The sequence below is a fragment of the Hemicordylus capensis genome, chromosome 6 (assembly GCF_027244095.1).
Source record: "Hemicordylus capensis ecotype Gifberg chromosome 6, rHemCap1.1.pri, whole genome shotgun sequence".
In the NCBI taxonomy this organism is placed as follows: domain Eukaryota; kingdom Metazoa; phylum Chordata; class Lepidosauria; order Squamata; family Cordylidae; genus Hemicordylus; species Hemicordylus capensis.
Genome location: NC_069662.1, coordinates 87,509,036 through 87,533,893, shown reverse-complemented (window position 1 = coordinate 87,533,893; position 24,858 = coordinate 87,509,036). Strand labels below are relative to the sequence as shown.

Sequence of the window (24,858 nt, the reverse complement as noted above, 5' to 3'; positions counted from 1 at the left end):
CCAGTAGGGCCCAAGCCAGCCAGGAAGGAGGAGGCAGCCAGAGAGGCCTCCACTGTTCTCTGCAGCAGAAGACCCCCTGCTGCCAGGTAGTTTGAACTCCTTTTTGTGGTTACCTTCCCCGCCCACCCCACCCAGATATATAGGGATCTGCTTGCCATAGGGCTTTGATATGGGGGGGGGAGGGACTGAAAAGTCTCTGAATATTTATTTTTAAACAGCTTGGAAAATTTGCTGGCTTAAAAAAAACTATCTAAAAAGTCCTATAAGTGGCTTGTTTCATGGCAGAAAATTACAAAAACTTCTGGAAGAAACAGTATTATATTTATTTTATTCATTCATTTATAAATGCACTTATGTTCAAGTTGTTTTGCAACCCAGAAGTTCTGAGTGAGAACTGTGAAGCATGTCTTCTGCTTTTATTTTATTTTATTTTTCTTGTGTGTGAACTGCTCCCCAATAACTTGCAGGGACTTCAGGGTAAATCTGGCCAACATGTGAATGCAGCACCTCTATTCCAGAGGAGATGTGTGTTAAAGGGCTTTAAAAGCCTCCTGTGAAAAACCTCCTGGAATCAAACTTGACTGAATTTGTTCAGAATTCTGAGAAAACAAACATAGGCTCACCCTGCATGGTTGAAAGTCGCCTTGGCTAATCTGCAGCGAGGGGCCCATTTTAATCATTCATCTTTCTAGTGTGTTCTAGGCATTAAAAGTAAAACAAATGTATAGTACTCAATGTATATCACTATATATTGTGACGTGTGCGTGTGTGTATTCAGTGAAATGTATTTCCAGGCAGCATACTTATTTTGGAATATCAGACTTAAATCCTTGGGGGCCTGGGGTGTGCGGAGGCCCTGGACTTTGAGTGGGGGGGGCCCCATTTTAAAATCTTGTCTCTGGGCCCACTCCAACCTTGCTACGCCCCTGACTTCATTCATCTTTATATAAAAAAGATGTAGCCTGTTCATAACATACAAGTTTGATATTTGGCAGAACAGGTCTAAAGGTGTTTCTTATTAATTTGGCATTAAGCAGGGGATATCCAACTTTCTGAATTATAACTGTGGTGATACCCAGGTCTATTTGTAGATTATCTGCATCAGAAATTCTTTGTTTTCCTACAGTAATATAGCAACTAAAGACAGCTACTTGTGCAACAACTTTTACTTGGGTAGAGATACCAGTATATATAATACACAAACACTGCATCATTTTGTGATGGGCACGTGCATTTATTATTTGCAGATCGATCATATAAAATACAAAAGTGGCAACTGGAAAAAGATCATATCCCTAATTCTAAGTATGTTTCATCAAGCAAATAACAAATACATGCACCTTTTACCAGAACTGGTTCAGGTACGATGCTTGAGACAATGTACCAAATGCTGCCTGCCCTCCACTCCTGGTGAGCGCCAGCCCCTTTTCAAAACTGACCTTTTTAAGCTTTGAAAGTGGCACAGGGGCAAGGTGGAGGGAAAGTTGGCAGCAGCCTCCTCTTCTGTACTCTTGCTTCTTACAAGTATGCAAGGAGTGTGAGGAGAGGTACTCCTTGGAAGCAGAGGCGTATCTAAGGAAAATAGCGCCTAGGGCAAACACTGAAATTGCGCCCCCTGTCCAAGCATCTGACACCCATCTTTCAGATAACTTTACCATAATATCAGCTGAAAAATACAAGTCAGGCTCGTTAATATTTTAATATTTCAAAAACTATTTAGCAGTGGACTTAGCCAGAACAAAAAATGCTGGAAAACTACAAATTTCAGTATGCTGGGGCTCATGAAATACCCAAATACTATGTGGAGTTATACTTGGAAAACTAAACAGAAGTGTCTGTCTAATTCTCTGCTATGCATTGTAGCATCACCATTACATAAGTTTTAAAAATAAATAGAGAATTTGACTTTTCCCAGATACTCTGTAAATAATTAAAGGATACGCAGAGTAAACTGTGTCACTGCTTGGAATATATTCTAGTATTTTAGAAAGACAGTTAAAATGAGAGAAAGAGAGCAAGAAACTCCCAGTGGGCCTTAATATTAAGGATTTCACACTGAGTCAAAGACAAACTCAGCATTAATAGCCATATTAGCAAGACATCACATTTAACTCACTTATCACAAGAAGCAAAGTAAAAGCAAATGAATACAATCCTAGGTCATAAGCGTCAGCTCAGTATTCACAAGCCCTGATTCTCTGTACATAGTGCCGATGTGAATATGTGTACAGTGTCTTATATTATATATTTTTAAATTTTTTTACCTGAAGCCCCTTTGGGGGGCTTCCTAAAGGCTGTGGGGCGGGATTCGCAAAGGTTCCCACTCACCCTGCTGGCCTCTAGGGCCTCACAGGTACCATTTGAGCATGTGCAGTGGCCATTTTAAAAAATAATCTTTTTTAAAAATGGCCACTGAAAACAAAATGGCCACCGCGCATGCTCAAATGGCCTCTGCAAGGCCTGGCATGACCTAGGGCCTCACAGAGGCTATTTGAGCATGAACGGTGGCCATTTTGTTTTTGGCAGCCATTTTAATTATTTTTTTAATTTTACAAAATGGCGCCGCCTTCAAGTGGAGCCCGAGGCACGTGCCCTGCCTGCCCTACCCTAGATATGCCCCTGCTTGGAAGGAGTACCGATTGGTCCAAAGAGCTGCTCCAGTTGCAGCAATGGGGGGGTGCATCTTGCTGCCCTACTGGTGGCCCAATAAGCTGCTGCCTCACCTTTCCTCATGGCTTCTACCATTCACAGTTGATGCAGTGCACATTGGTTTGCATTGTTATCTCTGTCCAAGTAGATGCCAATAAGGACCTGCTTATTGTCCAAGTAGACAAATACAACAACTAAGGCAAGATGTGCACAGAACGCAATGAGGTGGTAATTTCTAGAGTGAAAAAAAAATCATATGAAATGCACAGAACATGATTTTGGAATATTCTCCTACTTTGTATAAAGGCTGTTTCTTCTGGGTGGTCTCTGACCATCACACAGATGGGCTTCAGCTGGAGAGTGAAGGCCTAATCGGGAGTTTGCAAGCTTCCTCTTTCTCACTCCTGATTGGTAGACCTTACAGGTGAAACTCGGAAAATTAGAATATCGTGCAAAAGTCTATTAATTTCAGTAATGCAAATTAAAAGGTGAAACTGATATATGAGACAGATGCATTACATGCAAAGCGAGATAAGTCAAGCCTTAATTTGTTATAATTGTGATGATCATGGCGTACAGCTCATGAAAACCCCAAATCCACAATCTCAGAAAATTAGAATATTACATGGAACCAATAAGACAAGGATTGAAGAATAGAACAATATCGGACCTCTGAAAAGTATAAGCATGCATATGTATTCAGTACTTGGTTTGGGCCTCTTTTGCAGCAATTACTGCCTCAGTGCGGCGTGGCATGGATGCTATCAGCCTGTGGCACTGATGAGGTATTATGGAAGACCAGGATGCTTCATTAGCGGCCTCCAGCAATTCTGCATTGTTTGGTCTCATGTCTCTCATCCTTCTCTTGGCAATGGCCCATAGATTCTCTATGGGGTCAGGTCAGGCGAGTTTGCTGGCCAATCAAGCACAGTACACTGTATACTTTTCAGAGGTCCGATATTGTTCTATTCTTCAATCCTTGTCTTCTTGGTTCCATGTAATATTCTAATTTTCTGAGATTGTGGATTTGGGGTTTTCATGAGCTGTACGCCATGATCATCACAATTATAACAAATTAAGGCTTGACTTATCTCACTTTGCATGTAATGCGTCTGTCTCATACATCAGTTTCACCTTTTAATTTGCATTACTGAAATTAATGGACTTTTGCACGATATTCTAATTTTCTGAGTTTCACCTGTACATGCAATCCCTATGAGGTCACATGATAAGCCCTTACCTCTTCATTTTTTCGTCCTTCACCGAGAGTGTAACATCTCAGGCTAGTTGTCATAACTTGTTCTTGTGTTCTGTTCTCTGGAACCAAAGAAAACAGATATTTTCTTCCTCTGCCATATATTCTTTCAACTTTCCTTCTACTATTGTATTCTGTCTTTCACCTTTTGCATTTTTGCTGCCCCTGTCCAAAAACGTCCCCTTCCCCTCAGCGAAGCCCTGATAATTATTTACTGGTTTATCGCCACGAAAACTACATTCAAGCGCTGCTCCTACTGTCAGGCAAAATTCCCTTCCTCTGATGACCACCTATTTTGTTTACTTTGCCTCAGGCAAGTCCACGCTGTTGATGTTTGTGTGCACTGTCAGAAATTTACTAAACAGGCACATCATTACAAAGTGGCCAGACTGCAAGCAATTTTGTGGGAAAGAGCCTTGTTGGATCCCAGCACTATGGACGCATCAGACCACTCACAGGGCTTGCTCCCCACTATGGAGCCTATAGCTGCTGACTCTCCATTATTGTCAGTTGAGTGTGCCTCAGCAGCTCCCAAAGCCAAAGCAGCTACACAGTCTGCTCCACCTACAGAGCTTGTTAGCCCGGCTCCTTCAAGATCAGCTGTATCAGCTGCTACATGGATGGCTTTGACCCCCACTGCTCCTGAGGCCATGAAGGCCCCATGCTCCAAGTCCTCAACTAAGGGTCTGTGCTCTGGTCCAGCAGAAAAATGGAGGAAAAAGAAAAGGAAGGTACCAGCCCCTTCCACTCCGCTGAGCAGTGTGTTGCCAAGCGCCGTCCTCCAAATGCCTCAGGCCCTGTGCATGATCCTCAGAAATGCTCGTGAAAGTTGAAGCATGTCCTGCCTACGCCTGCTATCATGTTCAGTACTGCAGTCCTCATTTTCAGGGTCTTCTACAGCCAGTCTGCGTGCCTTCAATAGCCAGTCTTCTGCCAGGGCTCTTTCCCCCTTCTCAGGAGCAGCATTGGTAGCCTCCCCTTCCTCCATGCAGAGGGACTCTGCAATCTCCCGTGATGAGGGCTTGCCCTCCCCCGGTCAGAGGGAGTTCAAATGCCCTACCTCTCGGCACCAGTGCTGTTCCCTCTCTCCTTGGGCTTGACATGCTTATGAGCCCTATGATGTTGGATATTCACACTGCACCTCCTCTCCTGATCACTATGCCTTTTGCCTTGAATTATATGGGTGATACTACAATGATTTCTAAACCTCAGACGACCATCACCACCACCATCATTACTTGGACCGCATTGTGTCTCGTGGTAGAACCTGCCTCTCGAAAACCTGCTCCAGATTTCACTCCCCAAAATGTCACCATGTGCCCGCTCGCCCTCCAGATGCTGTTCACCATATGGCAGGTGTCACTCTCCCACCCATCCAACCTGCAGAGACAGGCAGAGAGCTTCACCCATTTTGTCTGCTGTGGCTACTACATTGTTCCCAGCTGCACTGCTGCCAGCACAAGCTGTAGCACCCTCATGCTCCATCTCCGTAGTCAGATTGTCCAGGGGCTAACACCTGCCTATCTTCTTGGACGTGGTGGACCCCTTCCTGCCTGATCAAATTATCCAGTCTTCCACTTCAGAATCTGACATGGAGGATAACTCTGGATGCACTGGAGCTTCAGGTTCCACACCTCCTGATTGGGTTGAGGACACAAAACTTCTGTCACTCTCAGAGGATCTGTGCTCCTTCATGGAACAAGTTTCAAGGGTAGCTACAGCCCTGAGCCTCCAGGTGCAAGACCAAGTCAAACTTTCCTCAAACCTGATTTTTGATCTCATTGATGCTGATGCTCAGTTGGCAGTGACCTTCCGCATGAACGCTGCATTACTGGACATTACCCAGTCTTGCTGCGAGAAATCTTCCATGGTTATTCCAACAGAGGAGGAATTGAGGATCTGTTCACCGATGGACCCCAAATGGATGACACATTAGAGAGGGTTCAGAAACTTCGCATAACCTCATGGTCAATGAGTTGGAAGTTTTCTTCTTCTGCACCCTCCATGTTTTAATAGACCCTTCAGAACACAATGCCTGGCCTCCATGAGATCCTCAGTCTCAGATGGATAATTCCTTTCATCAGCACGAATTCAATCAGTTTTGGAAGAAGCCCTTTCCATTGGCCAAGCCTTTTCAATCCAAACCCAGATCAACCTCCTACCATAGGCAGGCATGAATATCTCCAGCCTGGGACATATCCTTTTATGGATATGTGGGAGAGCATAACTTCTGACAACTGGGTTCTTACTGTTGTAAGGCTACACCATGAGATGGAGTCCTTAGAACATCCCCCAGATTCTGGATGCAATATCACCTTTCTGACCTCAGTGCTCTGGGACAAAATCCACACCTTATTGGCAAAAGGAGCCTATAGAGGAACAGCTCTCTATTCCTCCTAACCTTTTGCCACTGTCACCAAGTAGGTCTTTTGTATGGCTGAGTCCACAGTAACAGCCCTTCAAAAATTACCAAAAAAACCCACCCCAAAACAAAAAACTCCAGTAGTATGGAAAGGCTTATAGGCGTGGGGTGGAGACAAATCAACAAGCCTCTACTTTTTATATACCAAGAAAGTTTACTTTTAGAAAAATCAGTTCAGTTCAAACATTACTTTTGCAGCAAAAACAAAAAAAACAAACTCAAAACAGTTACTTACAGAGCATGTCAGGGAAAATAAAAAGCTGGAAAAATGCATTTACTACCTGGCTCTATACTGGTCCCTACACAGAATCCTCTTTCTTTCTTCTCCACTTCTGGCTTGCTGGGCAGTCCTTGTCCTGGTTACAAAACAGGTCTGGGAATCAATCCAGCCTGTTATCCGTGTGGGTTCCATTCCTGCCGATTTCCATTGCGAATGAAACCGCAAATAAGAAGGCATCAGGGCAATGAAAATCGGGGGATTAGGCGCCTGAGGTGATGAAAAATGGGTCAAAAAGGGCTAAAAACAGCACATATCGGGGCGGGTGCATTACTGTGGGGTCCCCAGCAATCCCCCCAAAAGACCAATTTTTGCCCATTATCCTGCAAAAAAAATAGCATCCCCCTCTTTTAAAAAAGGGGGACTCCTTTCTTCAAAAAATGGCTCTTCAGAAACTACAACTAGTCCATAATGCAGCTGCATGGGTCTGTAATAATACGAGACTTTCTGAGCATCTGACACCTTTTCTGCTTCAATGGACTGGTTACCAATTTGTTTCGGGATGCTGCTCAAGGTACTGGCTTTTAGGGATGTGCACAAATCAAATTTTTGGATTCAATTTGTACCCTAAAGCTCCCTAAAGCATTTTTTGATTTAGCAGAACACATGGATCTTTATGATTGGTGGAGAATTAAAAATTCAAATGCAAAAGAATATACCTACTTCTCTGAAAGATATCAGTCTCATTCAAGGATAGATATGGTTTGGACATCTAAATCTATTACGTCATGTATGAAAAGAATGGATATTTTACCCAGGACTTTTTCAGATCATAATCCAATTTGTTTTACATGGAAGAAGAAAGGAATGGTTTCATTTCATTGGAGACTGAATGAGTACCTGTTGAAAAAACCAGATGTTGTGGAGAAAGCTAAAAAGAAGTTAAAGGAATATTTTGAATTGAATTTAAATCAAGGAATGGACAATAAAATAATCTGGGATGCAGGTAAAGCGGTTATGAGAGGTTTCTTTATACAGCAAAATGCATATTTTAAAAAGCAAAGAGGATTGGAAAAAGAAACATTACTGATGCAGATCTCCAAAAAGGAAAGAGAATTATTATGGGCTAAAGATAAGAAGATGATTACTCAAGCTATCAAAACATTACAACAACAACTTTCTATGTTAGTAGCAAATGAAGTTGAACAGAACTTAAAATATACTAAGCAAAGGTCATTTGAGTTCGCAAATAAACCAGGCAAGTTGTTGGCTTGGAAAATTAGATCTGAGGGGGGGGGGGAAACTACATGATGGTAAGGAAATAAGAGGAGAATTTTTAAAATACTATTCAGAATTATATAAAGGCAAAATAGTAGAAGATATAAAAATTGAGCAATTTCTTAAGACCAAAAATATTCCAAAACTCTCTAAGGAACACATAGAAATTATGAATGCTCCGATAACAATAATGGAAGTAACAGAAGCAATAAATCAAAGCAAGGCCAATAAGGCCCCAGGACCTGATGGATTGTCAGCTTTGTATTACAAATCATTTAAAGATCAAATTTTACAGCCTTTGCAATGGACTATGAATGACATCTTGCAAAAAGGGATTATGCCGGACTCTTGGAAGTATGCAAATATTGCGGTAATCCCAAAACCGGATCAAGATTTAACGCAAGTTAAAAATTACAGGCCAATCTCACTTTTAAATAATGATTATAAACTTTTTGCCGCCATTTTGGCAAGAAGAATGAAGGTTATATTAAGACTCTTTATCCATGAGGATCAAGCTGGCTTCTTGCCAAAGAGACAATTAAGAGATAATGTGAGAACAGTTCTGAATGTACTGGAGTATTATGAAAAACATAACGACAAACAGATGGCGATGATTTTTTTGGATGCAGAGAAAGCTTTTGATAATGTTTCCTGGCAATTTATGTGGAGATTATTGGATGCAATGGGCGTTGGCAACAATTTTATTAGGGCAATTAAGACCATTTATTCGGAGCAATATGCTAAGATTATTGTAAATGGGGAATTATCTGATAATTGTACAATACAAAAAGGGACTAGACAAGGATGTCCACTTTCCCCATTGCTTTTTATATTAGTCTTAGAAGTGCTTTGTAGAAATATTAGAGAAGATGATCAACTACAAGGCCCTAAAATTGGGAAACAAGATTATAAACTAAGAGCCTTTGCGGATGATGATGTGTTCTTTTTAGAAAATCCATTGGACAAGATTGGAAGACTCTTGGAAAAAATACAACAATTTGGCCAATTGGCTGGGTTTTACATAAATAAGGCTAAAATGAAGGTTTTGACTAAAAATATGGATCAGAAATCTAAGGATCGATTCTTTGAAATAAGTGAGCTGAAAGTGGAGAAGAAAATTAAATATCTGGGGGTTTGGCTGACAAATAATAATTATTTGCTGTTCTCAAATAATTATATTAAAATATGGAATACAGTGAAAACTGATCTACAAAGATGGTCCAATATGAATTTATCTTTAATGGGAAGAATTTCAGTGGTGAAAATGAATGTCTTGCCTAAAATGTTATTTCTTTTTCAGACTATTCCTATAATCAACACTTTAACTTGTTTTAAGCAATGGCAGAAGGACATAACTAAGTTTGTTTGGCAAGGGAAAAGACCAAGAATTATTTTAAGAATTTAACAGATGCAAAGGAAAGAGGTGGTCTTACCCTACCAGACTTAAGGTTGTATTTTGATGCTGTTTGTTTGACGTGGTTAAAAGAATGGATAACATTAAGAAATCCTAGAATACTTGATTTGGAAGGATTTGATAGAAGATTTGGATGGCATTCATATTTGTGGTATGAAAAAAGTAAAATGCATAAAGATTTTTTGAATCACTATGTAAGAAGGAGCTTAATGAGGGTGTGGCTAAAGTATAAAAATTGGCTGGAACCTAAAACTCCGTTATGGGTATCTCCGATCAAAGCTCTAACATGTAAAGAAGTAAATATGCAATTGCAATGGGGTACTTATAGGGATCTGTTATATTTTCAAGAAAAGGACTGCAAGCTAAAAAGTTTAACTGAAGTACAAAATTTAGTTAGAGATTGGTTTCAGTACCATCAGTTAAATGAAGTATATAAGAAGGATCTTAAAGTTGGATTTGAGGATCAGATGTCGAGATTTGAGAAGGAGCTATGTGAAAATGATGAAAAATTAGTTTCTAAAATGTATAAGCTCTTGCTTTTGGAAGAGACAAGAGACAAAGTGGTTAAAACGACTATGGTAAAGTGGGCTCAAGATGTGGGGTGCAATATAGAAATGACACCAAAAAAACTGGCACTAATGTATAAAAATGTTTCAAACAAATGTTGGAAATGTGGATACTCTGAAGGAACCTTTTTTCATATGTGGTGGACCTGTAGGAAGGCTAAGTCCTATTGGGACATGATATATAATGAGTTAAAGAAATATTCAAAATGACATTTCCTAAGAAGCCAGAATCCTTCCTGCTGGGGATAACACAAGGAGTATTTTCTACAACTAATTTAACATTTTTTATGTACGCTTCCACGGCGGCCAGAATAATATATGCACAGAAACGGAAGAGCAATGAACTGCCTTCAAAAGAAGATTGGCTGATAAAAATTTTGGAATATGCGGAGATGGCAAAACTTACAATATTGATAAGAGACCAAAATCTAGAATGCTTTAAAGAAGTTTGGAAACCATTCTTGCTGTATCTAAAGAACTATTTTCCTACTATTGATTTTACAACAGGGTTTGAAATTTAGTAATAAATGCAGGTTGGGTAGATTAAAATCATGTTTGTAAGGTTTAAATTTATGTTTTGAATTATTATTATAGCAAGGGTTAACTCTATAACTGATGATTCACGAGGAGGTGTGAGCGGGAAGTCCATTTCTGTTTATTTGTTGTGAATGTTAATGTTAAGATTATTGTTAAAATTAATAAAAATTTAATTGGGAACAAAAAACAATTTGTACCTGAATCGAACCACCCCTGATTTGTTTTGGGTTCGAATCTGCCCCCTAAATCAACCCAGATTCTATTTGTACCCAAATTTTCTGAATCCAAATCTATCTGGGGCAAAAAAGGGGTTTGGGGGCAAAACTGTGGGGTGGGTGGTAGTGCTTCCCATTGGTGGAAACCACCAACCAAATTTCAAAGAAATTGGGCAATGGGGTGATTTTTAATTGTGCATCTTTAAGCTTTCCCCTGTATGGAATAATGGGGATTTCAGAAGCCTTATAACTCCATGTTGGGGGACACCAGGGTGGCCCAGAGTGGGTTGTGGTGGGTGGTAGTGCCCAATGGGTTCAAGGAAGCTACAACCCAGATTTCAAAGAAATTGGGCAAAGGGGTGATTTTAAAAACATTTTTAAAGTTAACACATCTTTAAGCTTTCCCCCATAGGGAATAATGTTGATTTCAGCAGCCTTAGTTATAATATCTCATGGGGGGGGGCACCAGCGGGGCCCAGAGCAGGTTGTGGTGGGTGGTAGTGCCCAATGGGTGCAAGGAAGCTACCACCCAGATTTCAAAGAAATTGGGCAAAGGGGTGTTTAATTTTTTTTTCAAAGTTGACATGTCTTTGTGGCAGATTCAGGGAAGAAAGGGGGTTTTGGGGTCAGAAGAGTGTGTCAGGTTGTAGTGCCCCAATGGGTGCCTGCTACCACCTAGATTTCAAATAAATTGGTGAAAGGAGTGATTTTTAATTTCCCCCACTGAAGTTTGCATGTCTTTAAGCTTTTCCTCCATAGGGAATAATGGGGAATTTCAATAGCCCCATAACTCCACTGGGGGAGTACCTTGCGTGGCCATGAGTGGGTGGTGATGTAGTCCACATAGGGTGCCATCCACCCCCCAAACCATGGGGCACTGGATTTTGTTGTTTTCAATTTCTGAGGTGTTCTGAGAGTAGAGAGGAGAGCTGGTCTTGTGGTAGCAAGCATGACTTGTCCCCTTAGCTAAGCAGGGTCTGCCCTGGTTGCATATGAACGGAAGACCTGATGTGTGAGCACTGCAAGATATTCCCCTCAGGGGATAAAGCTGCTCTGGGAAGAGCATCAGAAGGTTCCAAGTTCCCTCCCTGGCATCTCCAAGATAGGGCTGAGAGAGATTCCTGCCTGCAACCTTGGAGAAGCTGCTGCCAGTCTGTGAAGACAATACTGAGCTAGATAGACCAATGGTCTGACTCAGTATATGGCAGCTTCCTATGTTCCTATGTTCCTAGATTATCTGGTAGGAAGAGAGGGCCTTCTTGATCACAGCCCCTGCCCTAATGAATTCCTCCCCAGGCGGATCTGGCTGACTCCTTCCTTGTGGGTTGTGTTGGTTTTTTTGTTGACTTGTAAAGATTTTTTATATCATCAGCCCTTTCCCCTCCCCCTTAGTTGTGTCTGATGTGCTCTGTAGTGATGTTGATCTGGGTTTCTTCTTTTAATGGTTTTTGGCTTGTTGAAATTTTAATCATTTTTTGGTAAGCTGCCTTAGATTTGTTAAGAAAGGTGGGCTATAAAATTTATAAATAAATAAATAAATCCACCCTGAATAAATGATTGATTACCAGTGTTGTATATATTTTCTTTTCAAGATTTGGTAGCAACTAACAGCTGGTTCAACCAATATATCTAATAGCCATGATAAGGTGTTGTGAAGTCTTCTTTTTGTGGTAGTTAAACGTAATATAGTATTCTTCTTTTGAAACAATATATGTATCTGATTTTGATTGTAATAAATGACTTGACATATTTTCTTTTAAATAGCTTTCTCTCTGTTTTTAGGCTATGGTCAAACAGGTCCAAAGTTTCAGAGAGCAGGCTATGACTCTGTTGCAGCCGCTGTTTCTGGCCTCTTGCATATCACAGGGCCTGAGGTATGTTGTTACAAATTAAGCAAAATACTTCTGCTGTAATTTAAAACTTAGCTGCTATATACTATGACATGGAACATAACAAATGTATGGCATTAATGAAGTTTAAGAGATGAGAAACTGAAATTAAATAACTCTGTGTCTAAAAATTATACTGACATGCTGATACTGAAAGCCTATAATGTTGCTTTGATGCCAGATTTGTTTCAATAAAGAATAAAATTACATACTTGATAGTACACGGTATGTCAAGCATGTAATGGGGCCTTGCATGTTTGCCCCCCTTAAATACAAGCCATGCGGAGAGTCATCTGGATTGAGACTGCAGCATGTGGGGAGGGGAACTTTAACCCTTTCCCCCCTGCCACAGTCCCGATCCAGATCTCCCCTCTGCAGTTACTGCCTAGGAAAACCATCCCCAAACATACAAAGATCAATGATGTGCTTGCTGTAGCATATTTGGCCCTTGATTGCAGTGGTCAGAAATGTAACCTGCATAGAAGAAAGACCCTTTAACAACTGCTTTATTGTTCATCTGGGCATGTGAAAGGAAGAGGGTCCTCTGTTAACTATTGCTTGTTAGTGCAATAAGATCATGTGCATAGAGACCATTGTAATACTGGCCTAGTAGATTTTGAGCTGTAGTAGTGTGGGGTGGGGTGCTTTTCCAGCTGTACCTCTGTGTACAGTGGCATATCGGGGGGAAACGGCGCCCAGGGCAAGCTCTGGCCCTGAAATGGCGCCCCCCTGCCCCCCACCCCCGGCCCCCACATACCTGTGCTGCCGGCGCAGCAGCGCCCCAGGTGGCAGATCGCTGGTGGTGGTGGCGATTCGGTGGTGGCGAGCGGTGGCGGGTCGCCCGCTGAGTGTGGCGGCAGTGGCGGCGATTCGGCCATGGCGGGCGGCGGCGGGTCACCCGCCGAGTGCGGCGGTGACTGGTGGCTCGGCGGGCGACCCGCTGCCGCCGCAGCCGCAGGCCTGCCGCCACACTCGGCGGGCAATCCGGGGGGGCGGGGGGATGCCACTTCCCCCCCACGTGACCCACCGGGGTGGCGCCCAGAGCACGTGCCCTGCCTGCCCCCCTATCGTTACGCCCCATCTGTGTAGGATGAGTGTAGCCATGAGCTTCTGGCCCTTGGTGGAATTATGAGTACACAAGAGCCTTTAAATTTTGTTCTCTGCATTCTATTGCAAGGGGCAGGATCATGTGCAATTTTGAGGGATGAGAAGCATCCTATCCCCTATTCCTTCAGTTGAGATTAGCTAGTAACTTTGGGTGTATTTGCCTCCTCCTGCAGCATAGTGCAAATAGTCCTGACTGCCCTGGGTATACATTTGCATTCAAAATGTAATGTGTGAACTGCAGGATCACAGATATATTTGATAGTTGTCTGCAAGACTGGAGAAGCTGGGGAAAGTGCTGCCACCACAATCATTATTACTGCCAGCTTGTATTTTGATGCTTTGAATACTTTTTACAGACAGATGTAATAAAAATGCTAGAAATAAGAAGTGCTGATTATAACTCACAAATCCTGTTTCAAAGACTTTCCTTCCTTTCTTGCAGAGAGAGCTGTTGTAAGAGGTTGCCTTTGTGTGTTCTGACTAGCCATTCTGATGTGGCTGCATTGCACTTGTTTAAGAATGTACTTCATGCATGTATAGAGCTGATTACTGATGGAGATTTAAGTTTAACAACAAGAAGTGAAATTCTGTACAATGTTTGTAAAAGAATGGAAATGCATTATGTAGACAGGAAAATGTCCAGAAACCCATTAATACATTTTAATTTGAAGGTAATATTATTGTTGTTTACACAGTTAGACAGGTGTTATTGACTGGTTTGTTTTATCCAGACATCAAGTCCTTCCCAAGGACCTGAGATGGCTGAATTTTATTGTCGTTGTTGTTGCTGTGATAGATATCGTCGCAGAATATAGGCTGTTCCCAGTAAAGTTGCTTTTTGTAATTGGCTGATGGTGATTTCTGTGGCCCCTATGGTGTTGAGGTGCTCTTCAAGTTGTTTTGGAATTGCACCTAGGGCGCCAATTACTACTGGGATTATTTTGGTCTTTTTCTGCCACAGCCTTTCAATTTCAATTTGTAGATCTTTGTATTTTGTTGTTTTTTTTCTATTTCTTTAACTTCTATTCTGCTATCCCCTGGTATTGCTATGTTGATTATTTTAACTTTTTTAAAAAAAAATTATTATTATTATTATTATTATTATTATTATTATTATTAATAGTAGTAGTAGTAGTAGTAGTAGTAATATTTTTAAAAAGTGATAAAACAAAGAGAAGACTCATGGAAAAACTCATATGAAAAACAACAATAAATAAAGCAGAACATCTACATCTACTTATATAAGCTATGCATTTAAATTGTAATCTTGCCAGGGCAGGGAAAGTTCCTAAACGGTTAAATTAATGGGCCACTATGAATGTGTGGCAACTTGACTTGACCCCTATTGAGGTGGATCAGACTCTTAGGTAAAATACAGATGATGCTGCATCTGGTATTATCATTTGGTTATCAAACTTTCCTGTGAAGCTTTGATCTCTGGCCAATGCATTTGGAAAAAGATTAAAGCCAAAGCAGTAGGGTCTAAAATGCCTGAATAAGAAAAATGGTGGCACAGTCAGAGAAAACAATAAATTCAGAAGAGAAAATTACTAACAGTTTCCAAGTCTGCTTGTTTTGAAGGTACCCTTCTAGTGCTCTTGGTATTTTAATTTCATCTTTTATAAACTGGGAGGCTATTATTACATGAACTCATTAACCTATAGTGGGGTACCTAACTGGTTTGAAATGTTTACACAGGTTCATCTCTTTTTAAGACCATTGATCTTGCTTAATTATGATTTTGACCACATAACTGATACAGATGCCTTTCTTTGGCAGCTGGCCACCTTAGGAATATACAACCTGACTGTTCCTGCATGCTGGAAGCAAATGTAAACACTGCAGTCCAAAACTATCATGACTTCCCATGTCGCATTGGACTTTGTTTCCATATGTGGTGCTGGTTACTAAAGAGGAGCTGAAACTGACAAGAAATTGGCTTCTGAATGCAATTTATTAGATTGGGTGTCAGATGATGAAACTAAACACAGATATACTTTTCCGCAAAGTATTTGGCTTAACCTCATGGTTCTTTCATTAATTTCTTGTTACTCTTGCTTCCCCCTTTCCTTCCTTCTGTTACATCCTCCCACTGTTGAAATGTAGATTGTAGGGGCGGGAAGATATCTTTTCCTTTTTTCTTTTTTTTTTCTTTTTTTTGAGGGGCAGGGTTATGTTCCTGTGTAAAATAGGTGTGTGCATTGGTGCTATATAAATAAATTATTATAAATTTTATCATTTCCTTCCCTGCAAACATCCAGCCTGTGAGAGAACTCTATGTGGCTTGAAGCTTGCGTCTATCATTTTAAATACCTTTTGATGTAAATGAAAATTCAGCCTTATTTGCTTTATGTATTCTATTACCTAAAGTGGCTTACTGTGTCTTGCTTCTTAATCAAGATCAGCAAATCTTGATTATGGGGCTGCCCCTTGGTACATAGTTTGGAAACTTCAGTTAGTCCAAAATGCAGCAGTCAGACTGGTCTCTGGGGTAACCCTGAGAGACCATATTATACCTGTTCTCGAACGGCTTCGGTCCGGGTTACATTAGAGCTTCTTCTGAATGATCACCATTGCATGTTGATGTCATCCAGAGAGGCCTGTCTCCAGTTACAACTGGCACGTCTGGTGGCGACTCGGAACCAGGCCTTCTTTGTAGCTGCTTCTGGCCTGTGGAATGCACTACCGGCAGAGATCCGTAGTTTGGGCTCATTGTTGATCTTCAAGCGAGCCCTAAAAACTTTCTTGTTTGGCCTGGCCTTCCAAGGTTTTTAAATTGTTCTTAAGTAACTAATTGGTTTTAAATGACTCTGAACTGTTTTAAATTTGTGTTTATATTGTTGTAAGCAGTTTGTTTTAAATGGGGTGTGTGTGTGGTTTTTTTTGTGTTTTTTTTTTACTTATTGTGCACTGCCCAGAGCCTTTGGATGGGGTGGTATAGAAATGTAATAAATAAATAAAATCCTCAAGGGTGTTTAGAATTGGAGAGTTAGAAGTAAGAGGCTGAGAAACTGAAGCCCAAGGCATGACCTGAAGATTACTCAGTTCAGGTCAATGCCCTTCCGTACACATGATCCTTTAATATATTAGCTTATGTAATCCATATGACAGTGTGTCACATGCAAGGTGCACTGTGCTTGATTAGTTTGTATGTGAAGAAAAACATTGGGAGTAGTTTGGGAAGTGACATGAATGCAGAGGCAGCAGGAGGTGCTAGTGGCTTGTACCTCCTGTGCTCCATATCGTGCCACAAACAGAAATTGTTGTATCTCTTTTGCCTAGGAGATGTGCAGACAGTGCCCCTGCATTAGAACTGTGCATATGTTCTGGATGTGGGAGATGCACATATTATATTTTAGATGTGATAGAGATGTAGAGGGACAGACAGGCATGAGGTACTTCCTGTTCCCCCATCTTTTATGCAGTGTTGGACTTGGAAGCTATTAGCTTACATGAAACACAATGAAATGCTGGCATATGGGATCTACAAGGGTTGCTGAGCATGTGGAAGGTAGCTCAGGCAGTGTTGTGAAAGAGTGCACTTGCACAGCCATTTAAAACAGTGTGCAGGCAGTTGCTCAGCACTACTCCCTTGTACTCTTTTAAGCTATTTCTCAAGTGTGTTCTTGTGTAACACAATTGGGGCTGCCTTCCATATGTGCAGCAGGCCTGGCAGGTCCCAAACACCAGCGTTTCACTCCGTGTCATGTTGGTTTAGCCAGTGAACCGAGATGGCTCAAGAAAGCAGATAGTCACTTTCAATTGTTCATGCAATGGCTGCTTCTGATGATGGAGTATTCAATATTTTTACATTCAACAGGTGACTCACTTGAGCTTCTTTGTGATAATCTTAAATTTTAATGAGAACCTGATAAAATTCAAACCCAAGGGGTAGTTCATGTAGTTCAAGAAACAACAACACAACAACCTGCTGATGGTGCACAGTGTATAATATTGAAATGTCAACCCTTCTTTCCTCTTTTGCGTTTTCCTTCTAGGAAGGCGAACCAGTTAGACCAGGAGTAGCTATGACTGATCTTGCTACAGGACTATATGCATATGGAGCAATTATGGCTGCACTTCTTCAGAGATATAAAACAGGGAAGGGAATGCATATTGATTGCAATCTGTTATCATCTCAGGTAAGAACTTACTTAGTTGTTCAGATTATAATGTCCAGTCAAATAATCAGATTTATTTTCTGATTAATTTATGTAGAAAGGCACATTTGATGAATTAACCGAAGAGAATTATTTTTATTTTTAGGCATTATAATTAGTGAAGACAAATGAAAACAGTAGCCTCTACTATAAATTACATCACAGGATATTTAAAAAGTATAAAACTTAGTGCATTAGGAGAGAGAGCTTGTACAGGAAACTCTAAGAATTGTCGTTTGAGAGGAGGAGAGAAGTGTGCCACTTATGTGACATGCTCTCTTAAGAACAGGTAATTCACAACTCATCATTATTTTACCGTTATGTTATAAGCGAGTTAGTGGCATAATGTGGTGTTTTATTATTAAAAACTTGGGTTTATTTGATTTTCACATCATTCTTGTATGTGTGATGCATTTTTCAGTGTGGTGTATTATTGGCCCTAATGACTTCTTTTCAATTATAATATTTTTAAATGAAAAACGAAAGTTCTCCAAAGTTTACTTTTTTTATAACTTGCAAACAGTGTCATGCTTAATACATGGAGGGGTGAGGAGGTGGCACATACTAGCCCCTCCACAACCCTAGACAACCCTACTGGACGTGAATTTGTGGAAGCAATGTGGTGGTGGTGTTTTAAAAATGGTTTTCTTGAAGTACATTTTACTCCAGAACTGGTTTGTTACAGTAAATCTTGCTATCGACTAAGTGTTAAAAATAATAGGTTGATTTTATGATAGGGTTTCTCTGTCTCATTTAAATGCATGTGACTCTAGCACTATGGACTTAAGCCTCATTCATTTCAATGAAATTTCAGGCAGCAGCTTGATCATTCCAAACTGAACTAGCAAAAGCTGTTGACCCTCAAATAGGGCAATATAAAAGAGGTAAAGCTCTTTGGGGACACAGTATAAGTAGTCACCACCTTGAGGTATGCTTTTAGCAGCCACTGATATAATTTGGATAGGGACATTTTAATGAAAAGGAAAGAAAGGAATGATTGGGAGCGATGATTATCCTCAGTGAGAGGAAGAGGAGTGGGAGGAAAGCAACAATCAGGGCCATGCCACTTGTGAGTGCCTGGGCTGAGCTGCCTCATCCACTCCAGAGGCGTATCTAGGGAAAATAGCGCCTAGGGCAAGCACTGAAATTGCGCCCTTGTCCAAACAGGAATGATGGGACTTGTAGTCAACAGTATCTGGAAATCCCTGTTAAAAGGAACACTGTACCATCTAGGCATGGTTGTTGATCAAAACCTGAAAACATGAGCCATCTCTGTAAAAGACTTAGAACAACAGTCAGGAGTTATGTGAGGATTCCAAGTGTCATTTTCTCTGTCTCATATCATGCTTTAAAAAAAAACATGACTTTGTCCTAGACTAGAGGATCACCTGCCCAAATAGCCACTAGCAAAATAGGGGAAGAAGAAGGTGGTGGTGGTGGTGGTGGTGGTGGTGGTGTGTGTGTGTGTGTGTCTAGAAACCAGTGAATGATTCCTGCCAGCCTTTGTCTTATGATGACTGTTGGCTCATGATGGGGTATATGTGCATTCACCACACCAGTGCTTACTTTGACACCAGGAGGGAGGAGGATACATTAGTTTGGCACACTAGATAGAGGAATTTTCAACAGGAGCAGACAGCCAAGTTCTGCCAGGGCCAAAACAAGCCCCTGCCCAACTAAGAAATCGTTGTAATTTGCCCCTTCCCATCACAAGCAGTGTGCTGTTCTTTTATTATTGATTCTAAATCTCAGATATCCCAGTCATGGATGGAAAATTCAAGGTCAATTTACAAGAGACACATTTTCTACATGGAAGTTTCTTCTGTGCAGGTGTTGTGCAGAAACCCATGTGTAGTGACTGCCAGGGGCATAGCAAGGTTGGAATGGGCCAAGATGAGATTTTAAAATGGGCCACCAGCCCCTCAATGTCCAGGGCCTCCACGCACCCCAGGCCCCCAAGTGTAGCAGAAATTCCCCCCGGGTTCTTGAGACAGAGATTGTCATCAGCAGTTTGAGAGAAAGCAGAATTTATTGCTAGCAATTTAAGACTCAGCAGAATAAATTCCAAAGGCTGAGCCCTGTTTACATCGTGACTTCGCCTTTTGTATACATAGCAATTTACATATTGTAGATACAATCCTCATTAATAAGCAGCATCATTTTACAGTTATACCAATCAAACATTTTCTCTGCTAACTATAATTAAGCATTTCTCCTCCTTCTTTTCTCTGCACACAGTTAAAACTATTTCACTCCCCTTTCCAGATGTGTCCTTGAAGGTGTTGTTAGCTAGCGCCCTGTTATCTAGAGATATCAAAGGGGCACCCGCCTGCATTCCACAGTGAACAAGAGTTATTGTGCTGTTTGCAAGTTTGCAATTAGAGCAGCTTGCAGACCCTATTAACCATTTCTTGACCACAACAAACCTGAGTCTGCCTCACAAGGATTTAAGTCTGATATTTCAAAATAAGTATGCTGCCTGGAAATACATTTCACACACGGACACTTCACAATATATAGTGATATACATTGAGTACTATATGTTTGTGCTACTTTTAATGCCTAGAGCACACCAGAAACACTAATTATTAAAATGGCCTCCTTGCTGCAGATTAGCAAAGGAGACTTTCAGCCATGCAGGGTGAGCCTATGTTTGTTTTCTCAGAATTCTTGAACAAATTCAGTAAAGTTTGATTCCAGGAGGTTTTTCACATGAGGGTTTTAAAGTAGGGGTGTGCACAGAACCGGTCCGGCACTGGGGTGGGGGGTTCCAAAAAGGATAGGGGGGGCTTTAGTTAACCCTCCCAAAACCGCACCATATTTCATTGAGTAATCGGGCGTCAGGATAGCTCCCTGCCGCCCCCTTCCAAGTCCCGCTCGGCTGGCGGCCGCCCCCAACTTAGAAGACCCGCGCCGTTCCAATAAGACCCACCCGTGCCACTCCGTGAAGTGAAGTGAAGATCCGCGCCAAGATCCTTGAAGTGAAGACCCCTGCCCTGCCGTGAATACCCCTTCTTTCAAAATCCCTCCCATTGCTAAGGGGCAGCGGGAGAACTCCCCTGCCGTGCCCTTCCCCTTTGCCGGTCTGGCTGCAAATGGCTTCTAAGAAGCCTTTCGCGCGCATGCCTTATAGAAAAGTAAGGCTCCTTTTAGAAAACGGGCGGCGGAGAACTCCTGCCGTCCCCTTTGCCGGTCTGGCTGCAAATGGCTTCTAAGCCATTTGCAGCCAGACCGGCAATGGGGAAGGGCACAGCAGGTGAGTTCTCCCGCTGCCCCTTAGCAATGGGAGGGATTTTGAAAGAAGGGGTCTTCACGGCAGGGCAGGGGTCTTCACTTCAAGGATCTTGGCGTGGATCTTCACTTCACTTCACGGAGCGGCACGGGTGGGTCTTATTGGAACGGCGCGGGTCTTCTAAGTTGGGGGCGGCCGAGCGGGACTTGGAAGGGGGCGGCAGGGAGCTATCCTGCCACCCGATTACTCAAAGAAATACGGCACAGTTGTTGGGACGGTTAACTAAAGCCCCCCCCTATTCCTTATTGGAACCCCCCACCCCATCCTCCCGAACCAAAACCACCCGGTGTCCAGACCGGTCTGGAGGCCTTTAGAATGGCCTCCGAACCGGTCCATGCACATGACTATTTTAAAGCCCTTTAACACACATCTCCTCTGGAATGGAGGTTCTGCATTCACATGTTGGCCAGATGTACCCTGAAGTCCTGTGAGTTATTGGAGAGCAGTTCACACACAAGAAAAATAAAATAAAATAAAATAAAAGCACAACACATGCTTCACAGTTCTCACTCAGACCTTCTGGGTTGTAAAACAACTTGAACATAAGTGCATTTATATATAAATGAATGAATATAATATTGTTTGTTCCAGAAGTTTTTGTAATTTTCTGCCATGAAACAAGCAACAGGCCTTTTTAGATAGTAAAAAGCCAGAAATTTAAAGCCAGAAATTTTTCAATCTGTTTTAAATTAAATATTCAGAGACTTCTCAGTCTCCCCCCCTGCCCCATATCAAAGCCCTATGGCAAGCAGATCCCTATATACCTGGGGTGGAGGGAGGGTAACCACAAAAAGGAATTCACAGTCTACCTTGCAAAAGCTGTGTTGGATGGTCTGGGCAGAGAGTCTGCTGCAGAGAACTCTTCCATCCTGCCTCCTTCCTGGCTTGCGGGGGAATGCCAAGTTCAGGCTTTAGGGAGGCCTACATGGAAGCCTCTCTGGAAGCCCCGCCCACCTGCCAATCAGCTGAGAGGCGGGGAGAGAAGAAGAGCTCTCTGCAGTTTGCAGGCCGCTCGGATCCTAGGCCAGAGCGGGAGGGCAAGGCAAGCAGGATGGCAAGTGGCTGAGGGGCCCTGGGGCCGGGCCAGTGGGCAATGGGGTGGGGGTGGCAGGAACTGGTGTGGTGCCCCCTCCTCAGTGGCGCCTAGGGCACGTGCCCTGGCTGCCCCCCCAAGTTCCACCCTTGAATGCAGGTGGTGTGCCTTTCTCTTGACAAGATGCATCCTTTCGTGCCTCGTTGCAGGCACTGTCATGGTTAGGTGTGCAGTGGCTTGTGATATCCATGTTGAGATCTGATTTGGCAATTTTGCTGAGCCAAGGCAAAGGGATGTGTATTAGTTGCTAGGCAACAGCAAGGGACTTTCAGCTGCTGTTTTGTTGGCTCCCCGGCCCCTGGGCCAAATATCCCATTTACTTTTGGAGTTGGCCCTGGGCTGGCATATATTGATACAGACATGAACTATTCTCTGTCAGAAGAAAAGAGAGAGAGAGAGAGAGAGAGAGAGAGAGAGAGAGAGAAACTATTTGCTAAATGTGCTTTCAAAATTCAGCCATCTGGTCTTGGCAAAATAAGGAAATTCTATAAAAGTAGTTCCATTTTTATTAAGGGGCATCCAAAACAGTCATATCTCCTGGAGCTGTTTATTTCTCTTAAGTTAAAACAATTAGTAGACTAAATGTTGGTCACTCTGGCCAGGAAATTGAATCCTTTTAAGAAAATCAGTGTATGACCATCCAGTTAGCATAATGTTAATAAAATGTAATAATGGTGTCAGGATTACAGAAACTCTCTCTTCACTTTTAAAAGGAAACTGACATTGAAGATTGGATGATATTCCTGAATCATTGCCAGAGTATCAAGCTTGTTGCCTAGAGCTGTCTGAATCAGGCGCACCATTTGTCTGAAACATCACCTCTTTGCATTACTGCATTCATGGGCACAGCACTCCCATGGTGATGTGTTTTCTAGGTGCAAACACTCAGCCCAATGTATCCCATTAAGAAGGCATCTTCTGTTGAATCTAATGATTCTTCTCAGTGCATGCACAATGAGCCTCAAGAGCAAACATATTCTTGTCCTTACACTTGACCATCTTTAAGGGCTGTTAGAGATGGTCAAGGACAGGCATTCGACCACTGAGTTGTGTAGCTAATGCATTGGTCCCTGCATTGCTGTCTTATTTCATTGTCATATCAAATCCAACATCTGCAGTGACAAGTGCTGTCTTTCAGGCTTTTCTTCTTCTCTGTTCTCCGGCAGAAAAACAGCCTGGAAGCTAAAGGTCTAATCTCATTGCTGATCCTGCATTTGGGAGGAGGCCTGCTATGTAGGGGGCCTCTTCATTCTCTTTCCCTGAAGTATCAGCAGGGATGGATTGCCCTGGGTGGAAGTCTGATACAGAGCTCTCATCAGGGGCGTAGCAAGGTTGGAGTGGGCCCAGAGACAAGATTTTAAAATGGGCCCCCAGCGCCTCAAAGTCCAGGGCCTCCGCACACCCCAGGCCCCCAAGGATTTAAGTCTGATATTCCAAAATAAGTATGCTGCCTGCAAATACATTTCACTGAATACACACACGCACACGTCACAATATATAGTGATATACATTGAGTACTATACATTTGTATTACTTTTAATGCCTAGAACACACTAGAAAGATGAATTATTAAAATGGGCCCCTCGCTGCAGATTAGCAAAGGAGACTTTCAACCATGCAGGGTGAGCCTATGTTTGTTTTCCCAGAATTCTGAACAAATTCAGTCAAGTTTGATTGCAGGAGGTTTTTCACAGGAGGCTTTTAAAGCCCTTTAAGACACATCTCCTCTGGAATGGAGGTGCTGCATTCACATGTTGGCCAGATTTACCCTGAAGTCCCTGCAAGTTATTGGGGAGCAGTTCACACACAAGAAAAATAAAATAAAAGCACCACACATGCTTCACAGTTCTCACTCAGACCTTCTGGGTTGCAAAACAACTTGAACATAAGTGCATTTATAAATGAATGAATGAATAAATAAAATTAATAAAATACTGTTCCAGAAGTTTTTGCAATTTTCTGCCATGAAACAAGGCACTTATAGGACTTTTTAGATAGTTTTTTTTAAGTCAGCAAATTTTCCAAGCTGTTTCAAAATAAATATTCAGAGACTTCTCGGTCCCTCCCCCCCCCATATCCAAGCCCTATGGCAAGCAGATCCCTATATATGGGGGGGGGGCGGGAAAGGTAACCACAAAAAGGAGTTCACACTCTACCTGGCAAATGCTGGTCTGGGTTGAGCAGGGCAGCAAGGGGTCTTCTGCTGCAGAGAACACTCTGGCTGCCTCCTCCTTCCTGGCTGGCTTGGGCCCTACTCGAGTTCAGGCTTCACTGCGGCCCACACGGAGGCCTCCGTGGAAGCCCCGCCCACCCGCCGATCAGCTGAGAGGCGGGAGAAAAGGAGCTCTTTGCAGCTTGTCTGCTTCCTGGATTGCGGGCCAGCAGAACAAGCAGGAGAGACGGCGAACAGGGCAAGTGGCTGAGGGGCCTTGGGGCTGGGCAGGGGGCAATGGGGAGTCACGTGAGGTGCCTCAGGGGTGCCCCTCCAGGCAGTGGGGCCCCCAGACAACTGTCTCCCCTTGCCCTATCATTGTTACGCGCCTGGCTCTCATGATATAAAGGTGGTCTCCTTGGGTTCTTCTGCCAGAGTACAAGCAAGGCTGGAAGGTCCTGGGAGGTGGCCTGATATGGAGGCTGCCTTTTTTGGTTCTTTCCTGTCATGCTCTACAGAGAGCCACCCCCACGGCTTTTCTTCCTGCAAAGGAAATGGAGGTGCCACCTCCTAGCTGTTTCCCCAGGGCCAAATCAGTCACTCAGTTTGACT

General features: G+C 42.4%; 1 protein-coding gene across 7 annotated transcripts in view; it reads left to right on the top strand.

The window, feature by feature from the left end:
• The window catches only part of SUGCT (succinyl-CoA:glutarate-CoA transferase), a 475,994-nt gene that overhangs the window by 39,439 nt on the left and 411,697 nt on the right, over nucleotides 1–24,858 (top strand). For all 7 annotated transcript variants that reach the window (XM_053264039.1, XM_053264038.1, XM_053264045.1 and 4 more), the window contains exons 7-8: nucleotides 12,336–12,427; nucleotides 17,548–17,691. In XM_053264039.1, coding sequence (XP_053120014.1) covers nucleotides 12,336–12,427; nucleotides 17,548–17,691 — 236 coding nt within the window. The remainder of the gene's footprint in view (nucleotides 1–12,335; nucleotides 12,428–17,547; nucleotides 17,692–24,858) is intronic.